The 26,700-nt window shown below is 45.0% G+C and overlaps 1 protein-coding gene across 2 annotated transcripts in view; it reads right to left on the bottom strand.

Annotated features, from left to right (window-relative positions):
* Positions 1-26,700, bottom strand: part of Papss1 (3'-phosphoadenosine 5'-phosphosulfate synthase 1) — a 75,753-nt gene that overhangs the window by 25,112 nt on the left and 23,941 nt on the right. For both annotated transcript variants that reach the window (XM_028856970.2, XM_037207112.1), the window contains exons 6-9: positions 12,669-12,782; positions 10,333-10,444; positions 8,614-8,819; positions 7,328-7,463 (exon numbers count right to left, since the gene is read on the bottom strand). In XM_028856970.2, the coding sequence (XP_028712803.1) occupies positions 7,328-7,463; positions 8,614-8,819; positions 10,333-10,444; positions 12,669-12,782 (568 nt within the window). The remainder of the gene's footprint in view (positions 1-7,327; positions 7,464-8,613; positions 8,820-10,332; positions 10,445-12,668; positions 12,783-26,700) is intronic.

Raw genomic sequence — 26,700 nt, 5'->3', positions numbered from 1 at the left:
TCGGGCCTTCTAGGCTCCACAGGCACCACCAGGCACACACACGGTGCTCTTACAGACATGCAGCAAAATACTCACGCACAGAAAATAAACCGAACAATCCTTTTCTAAGGACCCCATTAGGAAGGACAACCGCATGACTAGGATGGCAATGCAGCCCCAGGAGTACTGCATCAGTGGTACTCTCCTGAGAGGAGGAGCATGATGCAGGTCGGCAAAGACCGTCCCTGCTTCGAGGAGCTATGAGGGCTTTGGCCGAAAGCTGCTCTCGAAGACGAAGACAGTGTAAAAGCAACAAGAGCAGGATGTTAATAACTGTGGAATCTGGGTTAAATGTATGTAGACGGTTTAGCCTTGGAAATAGTTCCGTAACTTTTTCATTATTTTAAAATTAAAAAGCAAAGCAGAAACTAAGATAGGAGAGAAGTCAACCAATCACAGTCTGTGGAGCTTACTATGTTTCAAATGAACTAAAAAATTAGTCCCTTGTCTTTTCCTTTTTTTAATGAAAAAAAACTGCAAGTCCAGACACTGAACATTTGATAGTTTTCAGGCTGTTGTTCCTCAGGGTGAAACAGTGGTACCATGGTCACGCTTCGGAAGCCTTCCTGTTAAAGAGATACATACTGAAACATTTAGCTGCAATGACATGAGAACTGAGACTTGATTCAGAACGTGCTGAGAGCACTCAGAGAGGGCAAGAGTGGGCCAGATGAGAGGAGAATGACCCCAACAGGCAGTGTTGAAACTGGGTCAGAAGCACAGGGAGCCATTACCCTGTTATCTCTGCATATGTTTTAAATTCCCCATAACAGCATGTTATACAGGGAAGACACATGCGGGGGATCCGAGGCAGAACTGCCTTTAAATTCAGCTATATAACCCTCACTTCTGCGAAGTTTACTATGCGACTGCTGATGGTACATGAAAGCAAATCTGACCCCTCAGAAGCCTTGAAGCATTCAGGGCTTGGCCAGCCACGGGGCTCTGCTGCAGCCACTCACCCCAAATGCCACAGTGCAAAAGCATCCAGGGACAGCACCCGGACCTATTAGCCTGGCTATCTAGTCAGACATTGTGACGGCCAGATTTAGCATCCTACAAATAGGAAGGAGGAAGTAAACTAAAACCCCAACCAAGAGGAAAAGTGTGGAAGCATCCCTGCTTTCCAGAGGGATGGGAACATAAAATCAAAGATTTTATTTTGTCAAAGACAGAGGGCATGTGTAGCTGGATGTAAAACCTGGCACAGGACAATCACATCATATTCTGAATGCTCCTTAGAAAGGATGTTGGTACCGCATAAGGGCTATGACTGGAACGAGAAACGGCCTGAGATCTTCTGTAGAGAATCAGCCCAGTGAGGCTACACAGGTTTGACACAGGGGAGCACAGGAAGTGGAGACAGACACTAGAGATAAAAATGCTGTCACATCTCCACATACAACAGAACTCTGCCAACTGTTCCCCTTTCTCTCCTCCCTTAGTCCACGTGTCCCCCAGGGCCAACTCACCTGACTGACCTATACATACCCTGCATACTGTGATGAGGTCACAGGCGCCAAGGATACCAGGCTGGACTCTGTAGTACCGACTTGCAAATTTCTGTTTACTGATCAAAACTTGACCCCAAGCTCAGATCACCTCTCCATCTGGCTCTTAGTGTCCCAGTATCATCCAAGATTCAAGTCCTCCACCTCGTCCCCATCTCCAGTCCGCTCCCTAGCCCTGGAGCGCGGTACTCAATCCCGAGTCCAGAACACTCCTTCCTCCCCCGCCTGTGCTCAGACCCCCATCACCTCAGCAGAGTCTGTGCTGAGTGCTCTCCTTTGCAATCTGACAGTGCAGCAGGCAGGGACAGGGAAGGTCTGCAGAGGAGAACTCCAGTTCAGACAAGCTCTCCCCAAGGCAACAGCGGGGCTCCCGTGCCCTCGGGGGTCTGCAGTTTATTCAGAGAAGGAAAGAGCCAAAATGTCTGGTAAAAGAAATCCAGTTCTTTCCAGTCCAGCAGGAAGGATCAGAACTCTGTCTGTAGAGAAGGGTGGTGACAGCGTGGAGAGGATGTGATGGAAGGAAAGAACATGGCTTCATTTCTTCACCTCCACGTGCGACTCTTGGACCGCACTCACCCAGGCAACCAGTTGCTTCCTGCTCTGCCACACAGTGAGCATGGACCTCTTGCCAATCCCAAAGGCAGCCCTGCTTTCTGTCTCTACGTGAGCATCTCCCACTGTCTTCCCAGCCTACATGTCAGCTAAGCAGGGCCTGGCCTTCCAAACACCTGCCTCTTTACCTAACTCCTCTTTAGAATAAAAAGCATGAACCACTGCAGAGAACTTGAGGGATGTCTACTAACTCCTTTAGAATAAAAAGCATGAACCACTGCAGAGAACTTGAGGGGAAACTGTCCGTAAACAGACTATTGCAGTATCGCTGTCTTTGGTTTTAACGCTTGATTTGCCTAGTCTCATTATTTTTTGTGCACATATTTTATACAACCATAATCAAACAAACGTGAAATTTCAGGCTCTGCTGGGCCAGCTGGATTTAGCCACCTGTTTCTCCCTGTTAACCTGGAGCAGCAGGGTTCACTGCTGGGCTGTGTGAAGCTCTTTGGACATGCTCATTCAGGAACTGCCCGATCACCCCACACCATCATCTGTACTCGATTACTATGGGATATCTCAGCCGTATCTCCACGGCCTGACCTCCCAACTCGTCATCTCTGTATTTACTACATTCTGTTTCCCCACTTTAGGTATTACTGTCTTGACCCACATCCCACTCAGTCTACTGCTCATCACTTTCCCAACCTCCTATGTAACCCTGTCTGTGTAAGAGGACCGCTCAGTGCGCCTTCCTCGCACTCTGGACTCTTTTCTCCACCAGGCCAAGAGGCAACATGGTAAGAAGCAAGTGGAGTTGGAGCCCTTTCCTTCCAGCAAGTAAAAGGGGAACAAGAGTGTGGAAGGCCCTTTTCAAAATGTGTTTCTCTACTTGGGAAGTAGAGGCCAGCTGTCAGGATTTCCTGATGGTGGAAAAACAGCAACAATTCCCTGGAGGTGTGTAGGACAGGTCATGTGACGACCCATCCAATGGCACAGGCAGCAAGAACTGCCATGACCTAGTGCAAAGAGCTAGATGGGCCAGGCTCTGCACGCTGGAGTGACCAGAGACAATGGCAGGGAGGGAGGGAGGGAGGGAGGGAGGGAGGGAGACAGACGGACAAGGCATTGCCTCCTGCCCCTACCTGATGTTGCCAGTTCGATCCCCCAGCACTACTTGTGGGTTCCCATGACTGCACCCATCTCTTCTTCGATGCTCACTTGGTTAACTTTAGACCTATCCAAGGGTGCTTCTGCCTGCGGCTAGACCTGCCAGACAGGGATTCCCCTCAGCTGGGTTCCGGTTGCAGCATCTCTAGCTCACTGCTTTTACCGTAAGAAAACACACTAACTTCAATGGCTCACCAACCTCCTCTATGGCCCCCAACTTTGCCTAAAATATCCTGACAGCTCTACTCATTCTTTTTAAATGGTCTATAATTCAACAACTCAACAAAAGCCCTCACAGATGGACTCAGTACTGTACAGCACCATGCTAGTCCGAAAGAAAGGATGTGAATGTTTCACTTTGTAAGCAGCAGGACACCAACAGTCTGAGGAGAGTAAGTTCGAACGGGCTCTTAGCTGGCTCAGTGAAACCTTGCTTCTCTCTAGCCTACCAGTCAGTCACCTGGACACCAAGACCCTCCACTAGTCAACAGCTCACCTTCTACTTAGCAAAGCAGGCAATGGGACATCTCAGTCCTTCCAGTCACAGACGGGACTCCAACAGCTGAGCTGTGACATCCATGCTCCCAGGACAACAATCTACACCAGGTGAACACTCAGATGAGGAGGAGAGGAGCAAACAGAGGCATGAACACACACTAGAGACAAGAATGGGTGAGTGTTCCCGCTGTCTCTCCCTTGAACACATCAGTAGACCGGTTGTCACTGGCTTCCTAATGAGTAGACAAGGACTACAAAGTAAACTCCCCGGGTCTGTTGCTCATTTGCCTTGGTCTAAAATGGAAAAGTAAACAAAACAACACCACAAATCTTTGTTGTCTGACGCAAGGCTCATAAGTGGCTCGCAGCTACTGTAAACAAAGTCGCAATCGCTCATTATGCAACAAGCTCCCTAACGACTTAAAATGCTTGGCTCACAAGGAGCACAAAACAGATGGAAGAGGAAAGTCTCTAATTATGAACAATAATTCCATGATAAGATGTCTCAACAGAGTCAATAACTGACTAACATCGGTTCAAGATATAAATTCAGATTTTGGCAAAAACAAACTAAGGTGGTCTCAACAAGTCCTAAATGTGTTTCAGTCCTAAATGTGTTTCTGTTCACCACCAAAGGGAGGGAATGAAATGAACTATCTATTATTGCTGATTATAAATAAAAGACCCAACCAGAAGTGTCTTCAGTAATTTAAATAGGTAGTATCTCTTTAAACACAAAGTCTGGAGATGAATGACAGAGACTCAACACAGAACACATGTCTGGGATCCTCATGAACACAGAATGGCTGCAGGAACTCCAAATACTCTATCCTCACTTACAGCACCCAGAGGGGGAACACGGACAGGCAAATGGTTTCTTTCTACATTGGTGATAAAGCAGTTTCTTGTCAAGAAGGACTTTTTTTTTCCTGGAAGCTGTTTCTCTCCTTTACAGGACAATGGCCAGAAGCAACCTTCACGGAGTCCCTAAATCTCACACTGATATAAGGGAACTGCATGCCACTACTACCTGATGCAATCATTACTCACTTGCCAAATGAGCCACAGTGTGTCTGAAAGCAGGAGATGAAGCTGTACTTAGCCTGCCACTGTATGCAGCACTCAGGAATCACTGGATGTTCAAGCCAGGGTGATGGGTATTCTTGTCTGTCAACCTGGCTACATCTAGAATTAACTAAAACCCCCATGGACTGAATAACTACTGGATTCTTGACCTTCCATTGTCAGACTAGCTGGACTATAATCCATAAGCCATTTTAAATAAATCCCCTTTAGATAGATAGGGAGGGAGGGCGGGAGAGAAGGAGGGAGGGAGAGAGGGAGGAGGGAGGGAGAGAGAGGGAGGGAGGGAGGGGAGAGGGAGAGAGGGGAGAGGGGGAGAGAGGGGGAGAGAGAGAGAGACAGAGACAGAGACAGAGACAGAGAAACAGACAGACAGAAAGATGATATTCATTCCATGAGTTCTACTTCTCTAGAGAAGTACTGACTCATACACCAAGTATCTGCTTCAAATTCACAGAGAAGTTCAGAAGACAAAGAGCGGTCCTACCCTGCAATTGAAGGAGCCAAGCAGGAAATGTGAACGAACAGTGAATGAGGCGGGCTGAGCAGAAGCCACTGAGCACTGCAGTGTGTGGCCCCGCAGGAGCCTCTATGTCTACACTCCTTTATGGGCACAGGAGTTCAGACTGCAGCCAAGCGCAGCAGGCTCAAGAGGAAACAGACATCCCTTCTCTAACCGCCATGCCAATCCAGGCAGACTAGCTTCGGCTCACACACAGAAATCAGGGTAACTTACTCTTATGGTGTGCCCGGTGCTGTGCACAGTGTGTTACTCATCTGCTCTCGTTTCCATTTTTAAAGTAAAACCCTATGGTGGTCATGGTGGCACTCAGGAGGCAGAGGAGGCAGGCAAGTCTCTGTGAGTTTGAGATCAGCCTGGTCTGCATAGTGAGTTCCAGGCCAGTCAGAGCCACTGTGAGACCCTGTTCCAAATAAATATGCGTTAGGTTCCATAAGTGTTCTCATCAGCTGTCAATGAGCCTTACAGAGGGAAACAAGATATGAAACCCCCAAAGGGTAGAGCAGGACACTATCTGCACTCAGGACTCTAAGCTGAAGCCAAGATGACTGCTGGGGTCCTGCTGTGGGATGGTCTGTATCTCAAATCTGTTGCTCTGATTGGTCAAAATAAAACACTGAATGGCCAGTGGCCAGGCAGGAAGTAGGTGGGACAAGGAGAGAGGAGAATTGGGAAGCAGAGGCTGAGGCGGAGAGACACTGCAGCCGCCGCCATGACCAGAGCATGTGAAGATGCGGTAAACAGTCACGTGCAAGTATAGATTTATGAAATGGATAATTTAAGCTATAAGAACAGTTAGCAAGAAGCTGCACGGCCATACAGTTTGTAAGCTATATAAGTTTGTTTTACTTGGTTGGGTCTGAGCGGCTGTGGGACTGGGGGTGACAGAGATTGTCCTGACTGTGGCAAGCAGAAACTCTAGCTACAGGGTCCTGTGGGGCTGTCCTGTCCCCACACTCCGTCACCTCCTGGGACAGAGGCTGAAGGCTCCTAAGAACAGCTGAGTGGTCAGCTAGCTTCCATAACCCACCCCACGTTATTCATACCCACGTTCATCCGCCCCTTCCAGGCCACATCCAGACTTCCACACGGAGAGCACTAAGGAGCGGCACTGAGGCTTAGGCTCTGCCCTCTGCTGCTGGGTTGACACAGACGACGGTGGCAACGGCAGAACACTTAAGCCTCTTAACAGTCGGGCCAAGTCTACAGGGGACGCACGCTCTTTCCACCAAAGCACCTTCAATTTCCGGGCACGGGAAGAAACCTCGGGCGCACACGGCAGCACATCATTTACCAACACCCTTGCATCTCACTTGGTGAGAAGAGCCTGTCCTGGAGCACTCGGGAGTGTAAGGCTGCAAAGACCAGCACCCCAGCCTTTCTGAACACACTGCTCCACCTCATCCCAAACCCCAACTGATGACAGCACTGTAGAACTGCTCTCAAAGCAACTTCGGCCTGCTGCTGCTTAATGTCTTCCTTACCCATAAAACCCCTTCTCGGTAAACCTGCATAAAAGCCCTTCTCGGGTAAACTTGTGAAACCTCGGCATTTGGCACCAGCAGACAAAGACATAAAAGGGTGATGGATGCGCCACAGTAAGGTGGCATTGCTCCATCATTTGTCCCATGAGGTACCATGGTGGGGGACAGTTCACATAAATTCTCTTATATAGTTCTACTCAGCTTTAACATGTGAGTTTTACAATAAACAGCCAATTTGCTATTAATATCCATAGTACCATATGCAAACTGTTAGATCAAATTCTAAGAATGTAGCAAAATACAAAAAAAACTGGAGGCCTGGCCTGATTGCTGCTCTTCTTTATCCATTCCATTGCCTCATGCACCTTTCGTTATCATCCTGTTATGCACACTTGAGACAGAATTGGGAAAAACTTCTGGAACTTTCTCTCCAAGTCATTTCATACCAGATGAGTAGGTCCACATCTTACCAGCATTCATATCTTTAAACTTCTGCTTGAGCTCAGTAGGAGTAAGACGATACTGATCAAGACCATCGTTCCAGTAAATTCGGTCGAGGACTTGAAGATCTCCTCCAATCAGCCAATCCCCTTGTTCCATAACCATCTAACAGGAAGCAAGAGGAAATGATTTGCTACAATAGAAGCAGGAACATTCCTCTCACATGAGCTAAGTGCAGCTTCTGCAAGCTGGTCTCCATCTTAAAGGCCAAGCTAGCCTTATGAACATCACTGGAATGAAAGACGCTGAAGAAATATTGTGATATAATGCTTGAATGAATTTATGAAAAACAATCAAAACCTAAGTGAATGATTATTATTTTTTCAGTTAAAAAAAAAGGTGTTCTTCCCACTATTATTAGATGTTGGTTAACAGAATGACTTGTAACCCATGGGTATCCCATCATGTGTGTCCTCCAATCTCAAACTTTTGACACTAATGATCACTGATAATTAAATGTATCGAGCTTTGCCAAGCTCACTGCCAAATTCATGCACACGTCCTCAAATTTCATCTGCCCTCACTCACTCACCTTGCCCTACATCTGGAGGTCTACAGCCTCAGGACCCCCATTTACAGAATGCAGCTGAAGCCCACCCTTCCCTACACTGCGTTGGTTGGTGCCTAAATGCACCTCATTTTTCTAAAGCTAATAATCCACTTTAAAACACTAAACAACTGACAGATATTTGCCTTCAATACTGACATTTCCACACTCAATGCACAAATGAGGTACTTTAAGGAAATGAATCATATTTCTCTGATTTTCCACAAGAATACAATGTTAAGAGGCCAAAAAATATTAAGCCGCCCTGGTGTGGGCTCCCACTGCAGCCTACCCTCACATCTTCCTTGTAAGAACACAATTAATACCTTTCCCTACCACTACATTCTAAGAGAACAAACCTTTGCCCAACACGCCCAAGCCCTGTGTTCCAAGCCGGCCCTGAGCTCAGGACCTGGTGCACAGTAAACACTGTAAGCTATGTGTTACAAGCTGGAGTACACATACAGCTAAGCACAGGCTCAGCATGCTCAGGACTCTGGAGTTAATCCCCAGCATCAATGGTTTCAAAAAACTACAAAGAGTCACTGAATAAATGTTTACATGAGCCCAAACGACAAGACCATCTGCTCATTACACTCATCGAAGAACCAGTCTCGATTCTGCAAAACTTCACAGCCCAGAGGAACAATTAACACACAGCCAACGGCCACATTTCAACACGAATGTTACTGTCGGATGAGTCAAGACCTTAATGTAGGGGTGGTTCTTGCATGTTGTCCCCCACTGTCTGGCACAACGCTCCTCTTTCCGGTGCTCAAAAAATTCAGGATTTCGAAGAATGGCCACACGGCGGCCCTCATACACGAGAGCAAATGCTGTACAGCCATCCAGCCTCTCTTTGTCCTCATGCGTGGCTGTCAGGACTATAGGCACTGACAAGTTGATGACGCCTCCTGCAGGACACAGAGTATAGAGTGCACAGCTTACTCAGTGGGTCTCAGTACAGGCACCTTCGTCTTCAGGACACAATTCAAGTAACAACAACAACAGAATCTGTTTACAGAACCCGGGCAATTGAGGACACTTGCCACCCAACCTGACAAATAGGAGTTCAATCCCTGGAACCCACATGGTAAAAAAGAATGAACTGACAGCCACAAGTTGTCCTCTGTCCTCAACATGTGTGCTGTGGCCTGAATGACTACAGATGCACACACATAAAAATACACACAATAAATTATTAACTAATTAAACTTTTTTTTTTTTTTTTTGGTTTTTCGAGACAGGGTTTCTCTGTGTAGCTTTGCGCCTTTCCTGGAACTCACTTGGTAGCCCAGGCTGGCCTCGAACTCACAGAAATCCGCCTGCCTCTGCCTCCCAAGTGCTGGGATTAAAGGCGTGCGCCGCCACCACCGCCCGGCTAAATTACATTTTTAATATAGTCAGAATCAAACCAATGTCAGCTGTCACTGGCCAAGAAACAAAAGCAGTAACCAGTGCCTCTGATTCATCTAAAGTGTGTTATCAGTGAGCCCAAGGCACAGTCTCAGTTCCCAGACTGTGACGCTCTACATGTTTTGCTTTGCTTTCTTTGTTTTTCGAGACAGGGTATCTCTATATAGCCCTGGCTATCCTGGAACTGGCTATATAGACAAGGTTAGCCTCACACTCACAGAGATCTACCTTTGTCAGCCTGAGTACTAGTATTAAAGTAAAGGTATGTACCATCACATCCAGCTGTGTGTGTGTGTGTGTGTGTGTGTGTGTGTGTGTGTGTGTGTGTAAGTCACTATAACATATATGAGCTAGAAAATTAGAATATACTCTTAAATTCCTATTTGGATTTATATATGGAATAAATCCTACTGCGTAGGGATTCATGGACCAAAAAAAAAAAATCTTTGGACAAAGCTGTCAACCATCAACAAATCTATCTGCACTTCTGAAATGACCAGGAACAGTTAAAGATGGAAGTCAATTTGCACTAAACTCCAAGCTGAATCATTACTGACCGGGCAATTAAGGACCACCACTGACTCCAAGGAGGAAAGTCAAAATACAATGTTTAAGCTCTACAGAAAACAAACAAAACAGACTCTGAGTTCCCAGGCTTCGTAGAGGAATGGTTTGGGGGTGTAAGGGCCCTGGGGGTTACACCCCTGGAGGAGAAGCTCTCCACAGGATAGGCACCGAGGGAGAAGCGCTCCACAGTGGAAAGGCTGGCGTGGCACAGGGAACAACTGCTTTATGACTCACTTTCTGCCCTGATCGAAGGTTTTTCTTCTTCCTCCAGGGAGGGAAAAGGAAGAGTGGAAATAAGATCCAGGGTTCATTTAAAGTGTTCAGAACCAAATCAGTTCAGTCTTCATGAGAGGCCATGACTACCTTTATGAAAAGTAACAAACACTGGAAATCATGCCATGCTTCCTCCATACCCAATTTAATGTTAGATGTAGACTGTCTTACCATCCAGAAGACAATCAAAATGAAGGCACTGCAAATATTCCCGCTCTCTCATGAAGCCATTCAGAGGAGTCGCCCAACCTTCCGCCAAAACCTGCACCCACTGCATATCCACCTAGTAATTAGACAGTAAATAAAAAAAAAAAAAAAACTTATTTCATGTATTTATGAACCCAAGCAGCAAAAAGTTTTATGCATTTAATTTTGAAAGTAATGGAAACAAACATGTCAGCAATGGCTGTGGCTCCTACAAACTGAAGAAGAAGAAGAACTCTGGGAGAACAAGCTTTTCTTCCAGCACATCTATATGCATTACCCTCCACATACTTCCACCAGGGACAGCCTCACCTAGGCCAGGGGTTCTCAACCGTTAATGTGCATCAGACAACCTCTGGGAGGTGTGCTGCAATACAGACTGCTAGCAGGGTGGTGCAAACTTAATCTTAGCACTCGGGAGGCAGAGGCAAGCAGATCTCGGTGAGTTTAAGTGCAGCCTGGTGAGTTTCAGGTCAAGTCGGGCTATATGGTGAGAGCCTGTCCAAAGCAAACAAACAAATGCATATTGCTTCACATTCAATTTCCAAGGCAAAGGAAGTGGAAATTTTATAGTTCTGCCAAGTTCCTAGAACTGCTGTCAGTGAAGATCTGGAAACTCCATGTTAACAGTCACTATCCCCCTTTCGTCGTTGTTTGAGTTTTTTGTTTGTTTTGTTTTTCAAGCCAGTTTTTTGTTTTGTAGCCTGGTTGTCCTGGAACTCACTCTGTAGACCAGGCTGGCCTCAAACTCACAGAGATCCGCCTGCTTCTACCTCCTGAGTGCTGGGATCAAAGGTGTGTGCCACCACCTGGCTGATGGTCACTACCCTAAACCAAAAGATACTTTACACAAAATATTTACCAGAAAATCTCTTTCCCAGATTGACTAACTTCATCTTACAAAGACCATTATTTGCTTAAACCTCCGGACCTGTGGTTACATCCCAATAGAAGAGTAAAGAACTGGTGAACTGCATGTATCACACAGCAATGGCTCCCAAATGAGAAAAGACTAAGCACATGGCCCATGGTGTGCAGCAAAAGGGTCTCCCGTTTATCCCTGAAGCACAATGGCCAATGTGTGCAAGGAAACAGGAAGGAACATGAGGAATTATACAGCCTCAATTCATGAACATTTCCTAAACCCATGATAACAGTTACTGCTTATCTCTATTCTGGATGGCATCTGTTAGAAGCTAAATGCATGTATACCTGCAAGCTTCCTTCTGTTGAAGCCTTAGCCTTCAACATGACTAAACAAAACTTGTGAGGAAGTGTTGTGAATGGGCAGACTGGCAGTGTGCCTTGTGGGTACCATACACTGAATTTGTGAACTCCTGGACTGAAGGAAGTTCACATTTAGGGTTCTGCAGTCCAGTATACCTACAGATAAATCTCTCTTTCCCTTTGCCTGTGCAAACTCTGCTCCTTCTCCATGGCCAGCTGGAACGGCACTGCTTTATTTTACACCATCCCTCCTTGACACTTACCCACCTAAGACCAGGTCACACACAGCCATTAAGATCAACTCCTACCAAAGATCTGAACAACTAGGAAGGAGTCCATCCAGGCCAAGCTCAGTTTCCCACTCTCAGTACTGGGAGGTAGCACTTCCTCAAGTGTTCTAGGTTCTTCTTATCATAAATGAAGAGTTGAAGGAAAAGCCAACTGCTACTTCATATTCTTATTCCTTACCCTTTGTGGGATTTTGCTTGTTTTTTTTTTTTTCCTTTTTATCTGTTTTTAAAATGTGTATAAATTATACAGTTTAAAATTTCCTAAGATTTGAGAATAAGTCAGTTTCCACTCTCATCCTGCCTTGTTCAACTCAGAAATTGTTAATTGAGAAAGACACCTAATGATATCATTAGACACAGATATACAACAGAACTATTCTTAATGTGTCTATTTTTCTTAATATAAGGGAGAGTCAAGTGTTGGACAGGAAATTGGGAAACATGTTTAAAGTGGTAACAGTTCCTTCTAATTATTATGGATTAGCATTTGTTAATGTTTTAGAAACACTCCTTTCTCTCTTATGCCCCCCAAAACTCACATAATCTTTGTTCTTTGATATTTCAAAATAAACAAATGTGAGACTAAAAGCAAATCAAAGTCACGATAATGTGGGAATATTGTTCCCCATTCAACACGTTCTCCGTCCCTGGGAACTGTGATATACACCACAACACCCTGACCTGCTCCTGCCACCCTGACTTCAAACACGGCCACTAAGCCCACATCCATCAAATAACCGCTCCTCAGAAGGCTGCAGCACTCTGTTAAAGCAACAGAGAACTTACTTTATTGATTTTCAGTGCTGGTAATGCTTCGGCATCAGTTTTCGCCAAATGCAGTTTATTCTCTGGCACATACAGTTCTTTGACTTCATAGGAGGCATCCACAGGGACGATGTCCTTCACAACAACAAGAGGGTAATTAGACATCTGACCCAACAATGCAGGCGTCCCCAAAAGGTACCTTAAGGAAGAGAAATCAGCATTTCTAACAGAAAAGGGGGCTTTAGCACCATGTTCCCGCTTCAATTATCCTCATGTTAGTTGGTCTACTCCTAAATAAGATCCCATACTCAAGAAATCAGCATTATGTCCCATTATCTAATAGGGAAGAAAAAATTCCTAGAACCTTCTATGTGTCAGAACAGGTAACTGTAAATGGAGCTGACCTCAGATGCACTGCGACAAGAATTTCAAACACAAAAGAACCCACGTGAGACACCACCATTTCCCCTATGTACCCTCAGTGCCACTAACGCTACCGTTTTACTCACAAATGTGTCAGAATGTGTCAACTTCCCTCCCACGGTCATTGAGAACTAATACTTCTTTAATTTTTTTTTTGTTTTCACATCTCAAAGTTTCCCCTCTGCCCCCAGTTTCTCCCCTACCCTCTCCATCCACCCCACCACCACCCCCCACCCCATCCACACTTTCTCCACCACTGTTTCTCTTCGGATACAGGCAGGCCTCCCACGGATATCAGCCGAAAACTAGTACTTTTTGATCCCACATGGAACAGTCTGAACTTCAGTCCAATTTCTAGGTTCTCAGCTACGGCACTAAGACAGGCTTTCTTCCTGCTCATCCTACGTGTGCTGCACATGTGAGCATGGAGAGGAGGGGGGTGGTGCAGGCACATGGGAGTGTGTGTGAGAGACAGCATAACCACTTAGACCGCTACTAGATCTTTGCAAGACCGGCCCCCAAGACATCACCGTGCCCTAAAGAATTCCAAATGGGCTCAACCTCATTAACTCTGTTTTAATACCAAATCCGCCAGGTCATCTCTACTAGCACATGATATGGAACCAATTGTGGGCTTTTCCTACATGTGTGCAGGCAATACTTTGTTATTCGAAATAAAACAATTCTCAAGAAAATGAAAAGATACAGCCGCAGCCCAGGGGAAAGTTTTGGGGGAAAAAAAAGTTTAGACTGTTATCTAACATACACAAAGAACCTTAAAACACAGGGGGGAGGGGGAATCTCATATTCATAGGTTGGAAGAATGTTATTAAAATGCCCATCCTATCCAATGCAGCCCCCACAATGCCACTGACATCCTTCACAGAGGTAGGAAAACAAATCTAAAAAACACTCCAAACCAAAAACATCACCAACAGCCAGAGAGCAAGTCCTGAATCCACACCTCACAAAGATACACAGATGGCATAGAAGCCTATGAAGATACTCAGCATCACACTGTCCCTGCCAAAATGACCAAATCCACAGCAGATGGCGGAGCAGGAACTTCCACCCACAGCCGGTGAGAATACAAAAAGGGGACAGACACTCCGTAAACCTAAACACATCAAGCCAGGACAAGAGATGGAGGAGGAAGTCCATGTTCAAAGGCATGATGCCCACTGTACAGCATCAATGTTATTAGGAAGCTAAAACTTCTATTAAAAGAAGTATTTTCTTTAAAGCACAAAGCAACAATAATCAACGTAATTCAAAATAAAACATTAATGGAAGAATCAAATTCTCTTTGTGGGCATATGAATGTGTGTACATGCTCATATGTGTATGCACATGTGTAAGCGTACACACGGAAGCCAGAGGCCAACATCAGACGTCTTCCTCACTCTATCTTATGCGGGGGGTGTGTGGGTGTGTGTGTGTGTGTGTGTGTGTGTGTACTCACCCATGGGCGTGCTGAGGTCCACACTGGGTGTCTTCCTCTATCAGCCCCCACCTTATTTTCTGAGACAGGGTCTGTCACTCAACAGAGAGCTTGCCATTCTGCTAGACTGCCTGTCAGGTAACAGCCAGCACCCCCCTTTTTCCGCCGTGCTGACTTTGTGTGGGTACTGAAGGTCTACACGTAAGTCTTCATGCTTGTGTGGAAAGCACTTTTCTGAATGAGCCATCTCCCCAGCCCAAAAATCAAAACTTTAAGGACACACCCTTTGACAGTTACCTGCCACAGCTAACAGTGGACTGATGTATGACGGCAGGGCCATAAGTATCTGTGACCTAGTGACTCCACGGCCATCTTACTTGGGTAGCACCATCTATGGATGTTTGCACAGCATGCCTCGTCTAAGGGAAGAGCTCAAAGTGGCACCTGACTGTATGTGGTTCTACAGCAACAGAGGAAAATAATAAGGCTAAATCACATGCCTATGCCAAAAGAGGCACAGAAGACCAGGGGTAGCTGTTTAAGCAATCCCTATGGGGGTCTGAGAATCGAGAATTAGTGGCCTACAGCTCTGTCTTCTCAGGCACTCTGCAACCACAATGAGGAAAAAGGACCAGCACAAAATCAGGTAGCAAACCTGGTTTCTGCTAGGGTTATCGTCAAGGCCCGTGACTTCTCATAATAACCCAGGAGTGAGTAAGACTACACATACAGGAAGAGAAATAATCAAATCAAACCCCACAGCCAGGGACCACAGCCAGCCCGGCCCCACGGCACCATTCCTGGAACACAGCAGCATTTCTCAGAGTCCTCCGTCCCTTGAGCGCCCCACTAAACAAGGAGGAAACGGGAAGCGTGTGTACAGGGCACAAACTGCCCAGCACAACTCTCCGTAACCCTCTCCCTAGTCCTTCCATACTTCATAGTAGAAAGTTATTGTTGTATTTAATGAGGAGAAATACTATCTGAAGTCATTACAGAAAAAAGTAAACCAAGGCAGCCCAGCTCCTCCGGCTGCTCCAGCTGCTCCAGCTCCTCCAATATGACTTGGTGGATTTCACATGTAACCATGTATTCCTAACGTAGGCTTCCCCACATAAATGAACCCACGCCAAGGTGGGTACGTGTCAGCTTTATGGGAAAGGGGGGGGACTCATGACAGGTCAGCAGTCAGTTTATATGAAATGCCTGACTTTAAGAACGCATCTAAAAAGGAAAATCACATACAGAAGGAAAAGAACAATCTGGCCAGATAAGCCGCTTAGGCGCTGCTCCCGTGTGTTACTTTAGTTGGAAAGGGGCAGGTGGCAGGATTGGGGAAAGAGCAGAACAAAATGCCCTGCACCCCGCTCAACTGTTCTCCACCGTGGTGCACTACAGGGCAGACGGCCTGTCAGCAGTCTCGGCCAAGCCCATGACACTTCAACTGTCCTGAGGGTCAGCAGGACACACAAGCAGCAGCTGCACACACCCCTCACGATCAGCTGGACACCCAAGGCCTCAGAGTCACACTAAGGCATACATATCCTTAGCAGCTGCAAAATAAAGAACTGAAATCCTCGACACAGGGAAATAAATGCTGACAGTGACCAACTGCAGGAAAGGCCAGGTATTCACCAGGCTTCTATAAGGAAGAGTACAGTAAGGCTCACAGAAGGACATGGAAGTCAGTAAACTAGTCACAAAATTTAAGGGACACACTTTCAAACCAAAATGAGACAGAAGGCCGCAGGAGCCTGTACGTCAGTTATTTCTGATATCCTTACTGCTGTGAAAGAAGGAAGGAAGACATGAACTGTTTTACCAATACTCTGTCATCTATTCCTCCAATTCTTTTTTTTTCAAGACAGGGTTTCTCTGTGTAGTTTTGGTGCCTGTCCTGGATCTCCCTCTGTAGACCAGGTTGGCCTCGAACTCATAGAGATCCACCTGCCTCTGTCTCCCAAGTGCTGGGATTAAAGGCATGCACCACCACTGCCTGGCCTGTTTCTCCAGTTTTAATATACAGCCTTGACAGGCTTCCTCGCCTCTCATCCTGGTTCTTCCTCTTCCTCAACCACTTAAAAAAAATCCAGACACGCATGAAACAGCATGGTGTCTGAACTGTGGGACCAACAGGGATACTCCCTCAACACACTTCACGTGGCCTGTGTGTTTGTCCAAACACCTACCTGCCAGGGCAGAAGAGCCTATCGCTACCCGCCCCCTCCACATATGAGGGAGCTGAGGTGCAGCAGCTGAACAACCCCCTACACTGTCTCCAATGCACTCGGCACACTGGTAACAAAGGATGGCAATGACGACACTCGCTGTGCTTGCTACACAGAAGGAGCCACCCTAACTCCTGACGTCAGCCATGCACTCACAGAACTCTCCGAAAACTCGAGGCGGGTACTATTATTTAGTTCTATTTCACACATGAAAGAAATGAGGCCAGAAACAAAGTTATTTTCCCAAGGCCATAAAAAAACAATTGATATGTGTCAGAATTGGAGTTCCAACTCCAAAAGTGTCCTTTAGTGTTTTCCCCATAAAAAAAAGTTATGAAACTTTGTCGCACACATTGCTCACTTTCAAAAAGAAATCCTGTTAAGCATCTGTAATTCTAAGGGTTTCTAGTTTGTGTATGATCTTTCAGTGCACCGACCTTGTTCTTCACAAAAATAGATAGCCAACATTTCTGATTGGCCTGAAACAGTTCTGTTAATGAGCTGTGAACGCCTGCAAACCCACCTCTTCGAATCCCACTGCAGTGCAGAGAATCCTGCCCATTCCATCACCCCGGACCTCAGCATACACAGAAGACACATGTGGAACAAGTGACATGGCATGCCCACGGCGCCTGTCTCAGCCCACTTTGCAAAGAGCTACTTGCCCGTTGTTTATTCTGTCCTTTCCTTCTCTGCTGTATCACAGTGGGCGGACACTCGGTGGTGGTGGTGGGAACTGGAGCTCTCCCTTTCTCCCACATTTATTGTTGGTAACTGTCTACCATCTGGAGAAGTCAGAAGACAAGCACCCAATAGAACAGTCTTTTTCAACGCCATCTGATACAAGTTACTTTTCGTTTTTAGCTGGTTCCCTTGGCTAGCACCCCAAGATAACAGCTCCCCAAAACTGACGGATCGCAGCAGCATGACCAGACCACTGCAATGCTCCGAGCACAGGGCTGGAGCTGTTGGAGCAGCGCTCTTCCCTGCTGTGGAATAGTCTCTTTGTACACGGTAAAGGTGCTGCTCTCAATGGTTTAACAGAGAGCTCATGGCCAATAGCTAGGCAGGAAGAGGTTAGGAGGGACTTGCGGACAGGGAAAGAGAGAGTTCCGGATGAAGAAGGGCAGATTCGAGAGGAGACTCTGAGAGAAGCAAGATGAACATCTCATACTGAAAACAGATACCACCACGTGGTAGAGCGTGAGATATGAAATATGGATTAATTTAAGATGTAAGAGCTAGTTAGCAACAAGCCTAAGCTGTTGGCCAAACATTCACAATTAATAAAGCTCTGTGTGGTTATTTGGGAGCAGGTGGTTCCGACAAAAAAATCCACCCACACTTCCCTCTAACAGGAGTCGGCACTCCCCAGAAACACAACTCAGAGGGCGTCCATAGCTCTCTGACTCTGCTTTCCCTCCAGAGCCTTGCAAAGGAGCCAGTGTTTCTACAGATAATATCAACGGGTGTCTTCTGACCAGACCACATCAGCCCACAAATGTACAAATGACCTGTGAGCAAAGCTGAGTGTCTTCAAGGTGATCTGTGTGAGGTAGGAGAGGGAACACAAGCTTGTCCAAACCATGTCTTAAAGGAATCCATTTCCAAATTCTGGGCTTCGGCATACAAGCAAGTTTAGTCATGTGATGCTTTCAAATATCAACATGGAGGCTAGAATCATCTTTTCAAGATCAAGAAGAAATAGTTTCAGATTTTATTTTTAAGTCAAAATAACTTTTTATCACAAGCATTCAACAAAATCCCTCCCTTTGCAGATTCATATCTAACAATATTCATAAAATAAATTTTAGCCTTAAATATGGGTGTGCAGTCCTTCTGGTGGGTAACCAGTGCTAAGTAAAAGGTCAAGAGTCTGCTGTTGTTTTCTTCTGGAAAGATACAGTTAGTATTTCTGGAATTAACACAAGCACAGTGGCATGAGTCAGGGGAAGATGAAACATCTGCTCAGTGGGAAAGAACTCTGTGTAGACAACTGATTATCAGAAATACAAAAGGAACCTTAAAAATGCAGACACGGGGCTGGAGAGATGGCTCAGTGCTTCAGAGCACTGGCTGCTCTTCCAGAGGATCTGGATTCAATTCTAAGCACCCACATGGCAGCTCACAACCATCTGTAACTCCAGTTTCAGAGGCTCCAATGCCTTTTAGCTCTGCAGGCACAGGCACACACGTGCTACACAGACATACATGTAGACAAAACACCCATACATATAAAAAATATTTTTATGTTGAATGTAGACATAGCCAGTTCCTAGCACATTCTAATGATAAACCACCACTACACACCCAAAAGAACCACTACCACCTCAAAGTCAGAGTGGATACTTAGACAGCAGAAGGCAGAGTCCCTGTCACATCAAGTGATTGTTTTATTTGGGACTCCTTAGGATTTCCACAGACTCACCTGGCAATCAGAAACATTGTGCCATTGTTACATTCCTATAACCCCCTTTTAGTTCAGCAAACTTCCTTCCAAACAAAAGACAGATCACAACCCTGGCCAGAGGAAGTCTTCACATGACTAGACACCTCACCCCATCTGAGAGGCTCCAATGTTCCAGGTGAGAATAACTGTTTAAGTGTCCTGAGCAGAGGTCAGTGAACAGTTTACTTATTACCATTAATGAGGGCTGAGTTCCAGACCTCCAAGTACAGAAATATTAGATGTTATAAATGTAAATACTAATTTGATTTAAACACAAGATGGATACCCAAACTTTTTTCAATTGACTAAACACTATACATGACCGATGGATGTGACATCTACATCCTAGTTTGAGCAACTGTTTGCTTCTCCCTGGAAACGGGTGAGCAGGACAAATAATCACCATCTAAACCTAGCAATTCTTGTCCTCTCATTTGAATGTTCCTGTGGCAGCCTGAACGTGTTAATAAACAGTGATTCCACACTCTACATTCTTTCTCTACATATCTGCTACACTTATTCTGGACCCAGAGCTGCTCAACAGACTGAAGGCTGGGGCTCAATCACATTTTCATGCAACTATTAAGTTTCCATTATCTCAACTGCATGCATCCAAAGCACGAGCAAACGGCATTCTGGCAACACTTTAAAACTGAGCTACAAAGTCTGGTTTTTATGTGCAGTATAAAATCCATTTAGAGTACTAAACCACCATTTTGTAAGAAGACAAACCTTTAAATAATTTATAGCACTAGTAAATCCAGAGTTCCTGGTAGATTTAAAAACAGCATTTAAAATATCACTTTAGATTAAAGCCAGAGGCAAGAAGCCTGCTCCCTTGTGTTCTAACAGGCCAAGTTAAAATGCAGTACTAGCAGGCCATCTAGTGACCGCTCCAGGGTTGGTGGAAACAAAAGACAAAACTTCATGCTTGCTTGTCTTCCATATTCTTGAATAAATGCATACAAAATGAAGCAAGTTAGGAAAACAAAGGTCCTCTGACTAAATGCTGAGACATGTACACTTTATCTGAATGACTGTATCACACAGCCAGACTGAAAGAGAACTTAGGATCTAAAGTACCCATATAACCAAAGACCTCACAGCTGCAGCATCCACTTCCTTGAACACGCAAGATAAATATTCATCATCCTTGCTGACCGTAAGTTAAGAATGCCAGGTAGAGTTCATTTCAGAAGGGTCTCCACAAAGTAACTGGTAAGAAAATGCCATTGGCCACTGTTATTCCCATGGGCACAGCCTACTCAAGCTCCTTCAGACCACGCTAGTTTCTCTCTTAACACAGTCACAGCCTAATGGGAAATGCATTAGATATTTGGTCCTTATCCCCAGTTCCTAAGACAGAACTACAAGCTTTGAATGTCCTAAGTGACAATGTCTTTCATATGGAGAGACTCTTGATTGATGTGTCCTGGACAGCTCCAAGATGGAATTTTGTCACCAGAAGGATTACTTTGACTGCAGGTTCGTAACTTTCAGCCTCAACCCATGCCTACTTAATCAATCATTGTCTACAGAAAGCCTCCATAAGAACCCCTAAACAATGGAGTTCAAAGGCTTCTGGGTTGCTATACGTGTACAGGTGCTAAAGAGAGGGGTAGCCTAAGGAAGACATGGAAACTTGGTTCCCTATACCCCACACTACCCTATACATCCCTTCCATCAAGCTGTTCCTAAACTGATAATAAACCAACAACAACCAATAAAGAGTTTTCCTGAGTCCTTCCGACCAATGATAAAGCCTAAGGAGAAGTACCCTGAGTTATATAAACAGCTGGGTAGAAAAGTGGGTGACCTGGGAAACTACATTCATGACTCATATCTGAACAGGCAGTCTTCTGAGATTGGGGCCTTAACCTGTGAACTCAACTGACTTAACTCCACAAAGGAGAAGAATTGAACTGAGTTGTTGGGGTACTCCAATGATGTCAGAGGTAAGAGAATTGGTCACTGTGAAGAAAAAACAAACAAAAACCCTTAAAACTGAACCTGCAGCAGAGATCAAATTCTCCTTAGTTTATTTCAGAAATAAAGTTGTCATTATAAGCAGCATTGGGTTTTCTTAGGATCCCAATCGAGGACAGGAGCTCATGCACATGAGATAACAAGAGCTGCCACAGAACACAGCCAGCAACCTTGCAGACCAAACCCTTGTGCAAGCCTACCTGTTCGCCTTGGACTGGATGCCACCCGTGGTAATGATCCTTGCAGCCAAGGACAACTGTTTCAAACCAACTTTGAAAAACCTCCTCACTTAACCTTTAAAAATCCCTGTCCTGATGCAGGGCACACCTTTAACCCAAGCACTACAGAGACAGAGGCAGGCAGATCTCTGTGAGTGGAGGCCAACCTGGGCTACAGAGCAAGTTCCAGGTCAGTCATGGAGCCCTTATCTAAAATAATAGTAGTAGTAATAATAATAATAATAGATAAAACACACAGGGACATTTCTCAGTGGTTAAGAATGCTTGCTTCAGAGGACCCAAATCAGTTCCTAACACCCATGCTGGGCAGCTTACAACCACCTGTAACTCTAGCTCCGGGAGACACAACGCCTTCTTCTGACCTCTGTTGGCATGTGGGCATACACATGAGCACACAAGCATGCTTGAACACACACACACACACACACACACACACACACACACACACACACACACACCTTTAAGCAAAAATAGACCTGATTTCTCACCACGTAGAACATTTCACACTATCTAGACACAAACCTGGGAAGTTTCTTCCTCTGCATAATGAACATCTTTTCCAAGCCAGGCAGTATTGCCCTTGATTTTCTCCAGAGTAATTTTACAGTATTCTAAAAATATTCAGTCTTTCTAAGATCAATAAAGTGCCTTTCTCTTCCATTTCTTAATCCCTTCTACACTCAGGAGGAATGAACTGAAAGAGAATCGGATAAAAAGATTCATATTTCAATAACAAACTAGAAAAGGGAATAATTATAAGACAGAAATGATGGTACATTAGAAAGACCTAAGGATGGGCTGCAGAATCCACCCTGTGATAATGCCAGCCCCATCTGACTGAACTATTCTGAGATACATCACAAACCCAAAGCTGCTTCTCATCAGAAAATGGTGACAGTTATAATTACTCCTCAGGGCTTTAAGACACATTAAGTACACAACACTACCAACATACCTAACACAGTCTAACAGTAACAATAGGCCTAGCAAGCTGTTGGTGGCTCCCACCTTTGTTCATGGGACTCTCTTTCAGCACAGTTATATTCGTACACGGGACACTGATTAATTAGAACCTGTCTTCACATCGCCACTGAAGGCACATACTGTAAAGTGATTAGGGTGTCGCCTTTGCCTTAAGTCACTGTTGGACTCATCTGTCCCCTGCTCGTCCAATCTACTTAAGACTCCAGCAGGCATGCTTCCCCAAACCACCTGTGGACAATCTCACAGATATCTATCTCTGCAATAGCAATGACAGTGAACTGCATTCCCTATGCCCAGCTGGACAGAGTGTGCCTTGTACCAAGTCGCCATTCCATGAAAGCAGTGCATCCCATCAGCTACCAACTGTGACCGGGCATCTGTTCACTGGCTTCTCCAGGTGCCCTGAGGCTTATCTGAGAGTCAGCTTTACTAGGAGACAATCAACGAGAATACATGTTAGAACAGATGGAGTGTTGTCTGTGTGTCTTCCTCCAACTGTCATTTTGAATTCTCCAGCATGCTACAAAAGCAGCAGCATAAACTAACGTATGCATGGCCATCTTGTCTACACACTATTAACTAAGCAAGAGTGGCAAAGACCGAACACGCAGGTCCATAAAGCAACCGTACTATCTGGTGGCCGCCAGGTCCCAGTGTTTGCTCTAGTGTCTACCACATATGGCACTGAATGGTTCTCCGGTTAACAAGAATCACCACGCACAACAGAACAGTACTCACGGGCTGTCAGGGAAGTCATTTGCTTAGGAAAGCATGCAACTGAAATCCTTTCCCAAATAAGGATGATGCCCAGAGAACAAATTACAGTAACAGGGCACTGGATTTCTTCTCTGGGATCACCCTGCTTTGTGATAAAAACAACCTTTCTAAGAAAACTTCTCTGTTCTAGGCCCATATAACCAAAATCACTTTCTAAGTAGTAATGAGAGGACTCCTAAAAATCAGGCCAAAGATACATAAGAATCATTGGGAAATCCCAGAGGCAGAACCCAACACTACTATAAGCAAATTTCCTAATTGCTCTGAAATACTTCCAAGGTTTTGTGTATATGAAATGAGACCACGCACAGGAAGAACCCAGTGCAAAGACCTCTTAGGAATGCCACAGAAATGGGGGGGGGGGGGACAACACAGAGGCTCGGTGTTTAAGAGCACTGCTCTTCCAGAGGACCTGGGTTTGAATCCCAGCACTCACATGGCAGCTAACAATTGTCTGTAACTCTAATTCCAGGGGATTCTAGCTTCCAAGAGCATTGTACACATACAGTCCAGATATATGTGCAGGCAAAACACCCATACACATGAAAGAAAAATAAATAAATCTTTAATTAAAAAAAAAAATACAAGGAAAGGGTGTTAGGAGATAAACTGGGAGGGAAAATGAGCCATTGCCCCAGTTTCTAAAGGTCAGAAAGAATCACTGTGAAAGACATAAAGCACTACAAGTATGCCCTTTATAATACTCAGCAAATGTCAAAGGATGCTAAGTATTATATATTTCTATGCCTCTTTTTGAGATATTGGGTAAACTGTCCAATCATCACATTGTCTGGCAAGTATAAGATAAAAAGGATAATTAATACAATCTCTAAGATGAAATAAATTAGGAGGAAGGCATTAACTAAGACTACAGAAATTAAGATCAACAGTAAGAGAAGGGAAGAGGACTGGGAGGAAATACATACTATGATAGAAAACATAATGACAATACATACAAAGGTATGCATCTTAGAACCAAACTATGAAGAATTCTCAATACACACCACCTTAATTCTATGAAAAAAAATGGGAAAATCAGTAATGAAAAAGGAAATACTTAGATTAAACTTCAGAGAGATGATTCTGTGAATGGCATATCATGAAATAAAAGGGACAGAATGGAGACATGGTTACAAAATCAGAGTGGTACTGACCCTGTCCTCTGACCAGTGGAATAAGACATGTAAATCTCATGCATTACAGGTACCCAAAGTCTGTGCCTCACCTTGCAGAACGACAGTGGAGCCCCAAGCAGCCCTGAATATCATGTATGATCCTGCGTTGGATGTTGGATAAGAAAGGACATTAGTGGAAAACGTAACACGAGGGATTTGGCTGAAGGGTGAATGGGACTGTGCCTTCCTAGACTTACAGACTAACTGCAGTACCTTCGCAGAATCAACATTTAAGGAACAACACAAATCATCAACAACCACAAAGCATGAAAGGGGGGAGGAGTCAGAGGCAGCAGAGGCATGAGGTGGATGTCTGCAGGCAAAGCATGAAATCCGAAGAATGCTTTTCTAAATAGCGGCCCAAAGAAGTGATGAGGAAATCAAAGAAAGGAAGAAAGAGGGGTGATACCAGAAGTAGCCCATACACAATCAACTTAACAATCCTCTCTAAGTGGCTGACTCTAGTATTATCTGTAGTCCATACAGGAGTACCTCTGCAGTTTCCTAGGGTTCTGTAAAACATTTAAGAACTGCTGATTAGACATAAAAGATAAAAATAATGAAAGCAGACTGCGTATAACTTTTGAGCTTTCATCTGACAAAATTCAAGTAAAACAAAGTAAGTTCAATGCAGACAAATGTAAACACGCCCTATAGTGACCAAGAAGAATAGCTGGCCCGGGAGAAACTGGAGCCCATGGTACATTATAGGTAGTTACTAACTAAACTCAACCCTCTACAGTACCAATGGCATGACAGATACATCAATATACATCCACAACATAAGCATGCCCAGCCTTTTAACATTCCCACACGTTAGCTATGCAGTCTGCCTTTGAGGACCATGCAACCAAGTGATGAGTCAAAATACTAACAGTAATAATAATAATGAACCACAAAAACAACCTCATCATGTTTTACTAAGCTTAGTTTTATGTTGGGTCACATTTGTAGCTACCCTGAACCATAGGTTGGACAAGCCTAGTCTTTTTTTTTTTTTTTTTTTTTTTTTTGGTTTTTCGAGACAGGGTTTCTCTGTGTAGCTTTGCGCCTTTCCTGGCACTCACTTGGTAGCCCAGGCTGGCCTCGAACTCACAGAGATCCGCCTGCCTCTGCCTCCCGAGTGCTGGGATTAAAGGCGTGCGCCACCACCGCCCGGCCAAGCCTAGTCTTTTAAATTTAAAAAAAAGAGGGGAGGGAAGCTTGGTGATGTAGCTCTTTGGGGTAGAGTGACTGACTATCACACACAGAGCCCAGGGTTCAGTCCCAGGAGCACACCTCAGGCATGGTGGTGGTGCACAACTGTAAGCCCAGGGCACAAGAGGCAGAGGAACATCAGGAAGTTCAAGGTCATCCCCAGTTATGTAGAATGCCAGCCTGAACTACAAATGAATAAAGCATTATCTCAGGCCAGTGGGATGGATCAGCAGATTAAGGTACTCGCTGGTAAGGGTGACAACCTGAGTTCAATCCTCAGAACCCACACAGTAGAAGGAGAGACTGAAACACAGTAAGCTGTCTTCTGACCTCCACAAGGGCTCCATGGCACACACCTACCCACACACACACACACACACACACACAAAGCTAAATAAATAATGCAATTAATTAAGAAAAAGACACTATCTCAATCTGCTTAGATACAGTATCCAGCACTCAATACATTTATGAGATAACCAAAAGGGGGAGCAAACCACCCACGGTCAAGTGTCAATGCTATCAAAGCTAGATCCAGAAATTACTCAGAGGTCAAACATCAACCAGGCCCATAAACAGTGACTCTAATAGTAAGAAAACCCATTCACAGGATCGGGTGGAATATGGTCTGCATGCATGAATCCCTGGAGAACTTCAACAGAGATATACATGACAGGGAAAAAAAGCCAAATGATGGCAAAAAATGGTTTTGGTTTTGGGTTGTTTGTTTTTTCATGTGTATGAGTGTTTTGCCCAGCATACATATCTGTGAATGATGCATATGCGTGGTCCCCTTGGGGGCCAGAAAAGGGCATCAGGCTCCCTGGCACTGGAGTTATAGGCAGCTGTGGACCTCTCTGTAGGTGCTGGCAATCAAACCAGGTTGTCTAGAAGAGCAGCCAGTGTTCTTAACCACCGAGCCAACTCTCCAGCCCCCAAACTGTTAGTAAATGATTATCACAGCTTAAAAGCTCCTTCTGGGCAAGGCATGGTAATGCATACCTTTAAACCCAGCACTCAGGGGGCAGGCAGGTGTCTGAGATTTTTCAGGCGAGCCTGACCTACATAGGAAGCACCAGGACAGCCAGAAATACACAGAGAGACCCTGTTTCAAAAATTTAAGAAAAAAAAAAAATCCTTCTATGTTTGTCTAT

Source organism: Peromyscus leucopus, chromosome 6, assembly GCF_004664715.2.
Source record: "Peromyscus leucopus breed LL Stock chromosome 6, UCI_PerLeu_2.1, whole genome shotgun sequence".
In the NCBI taxonomy this organism is placed as follows: domain Eukaryota; kingdom Metazoa; phylum Chordata; class Mammalia; order Rodentia; family Cricetidae; genus Peromyscus; species Peromyscus leucopus.
Note: the sequence above shows the minus strand (reverse complement) of the source record. Positions and strands in the feature narration are given on the sequence as shown.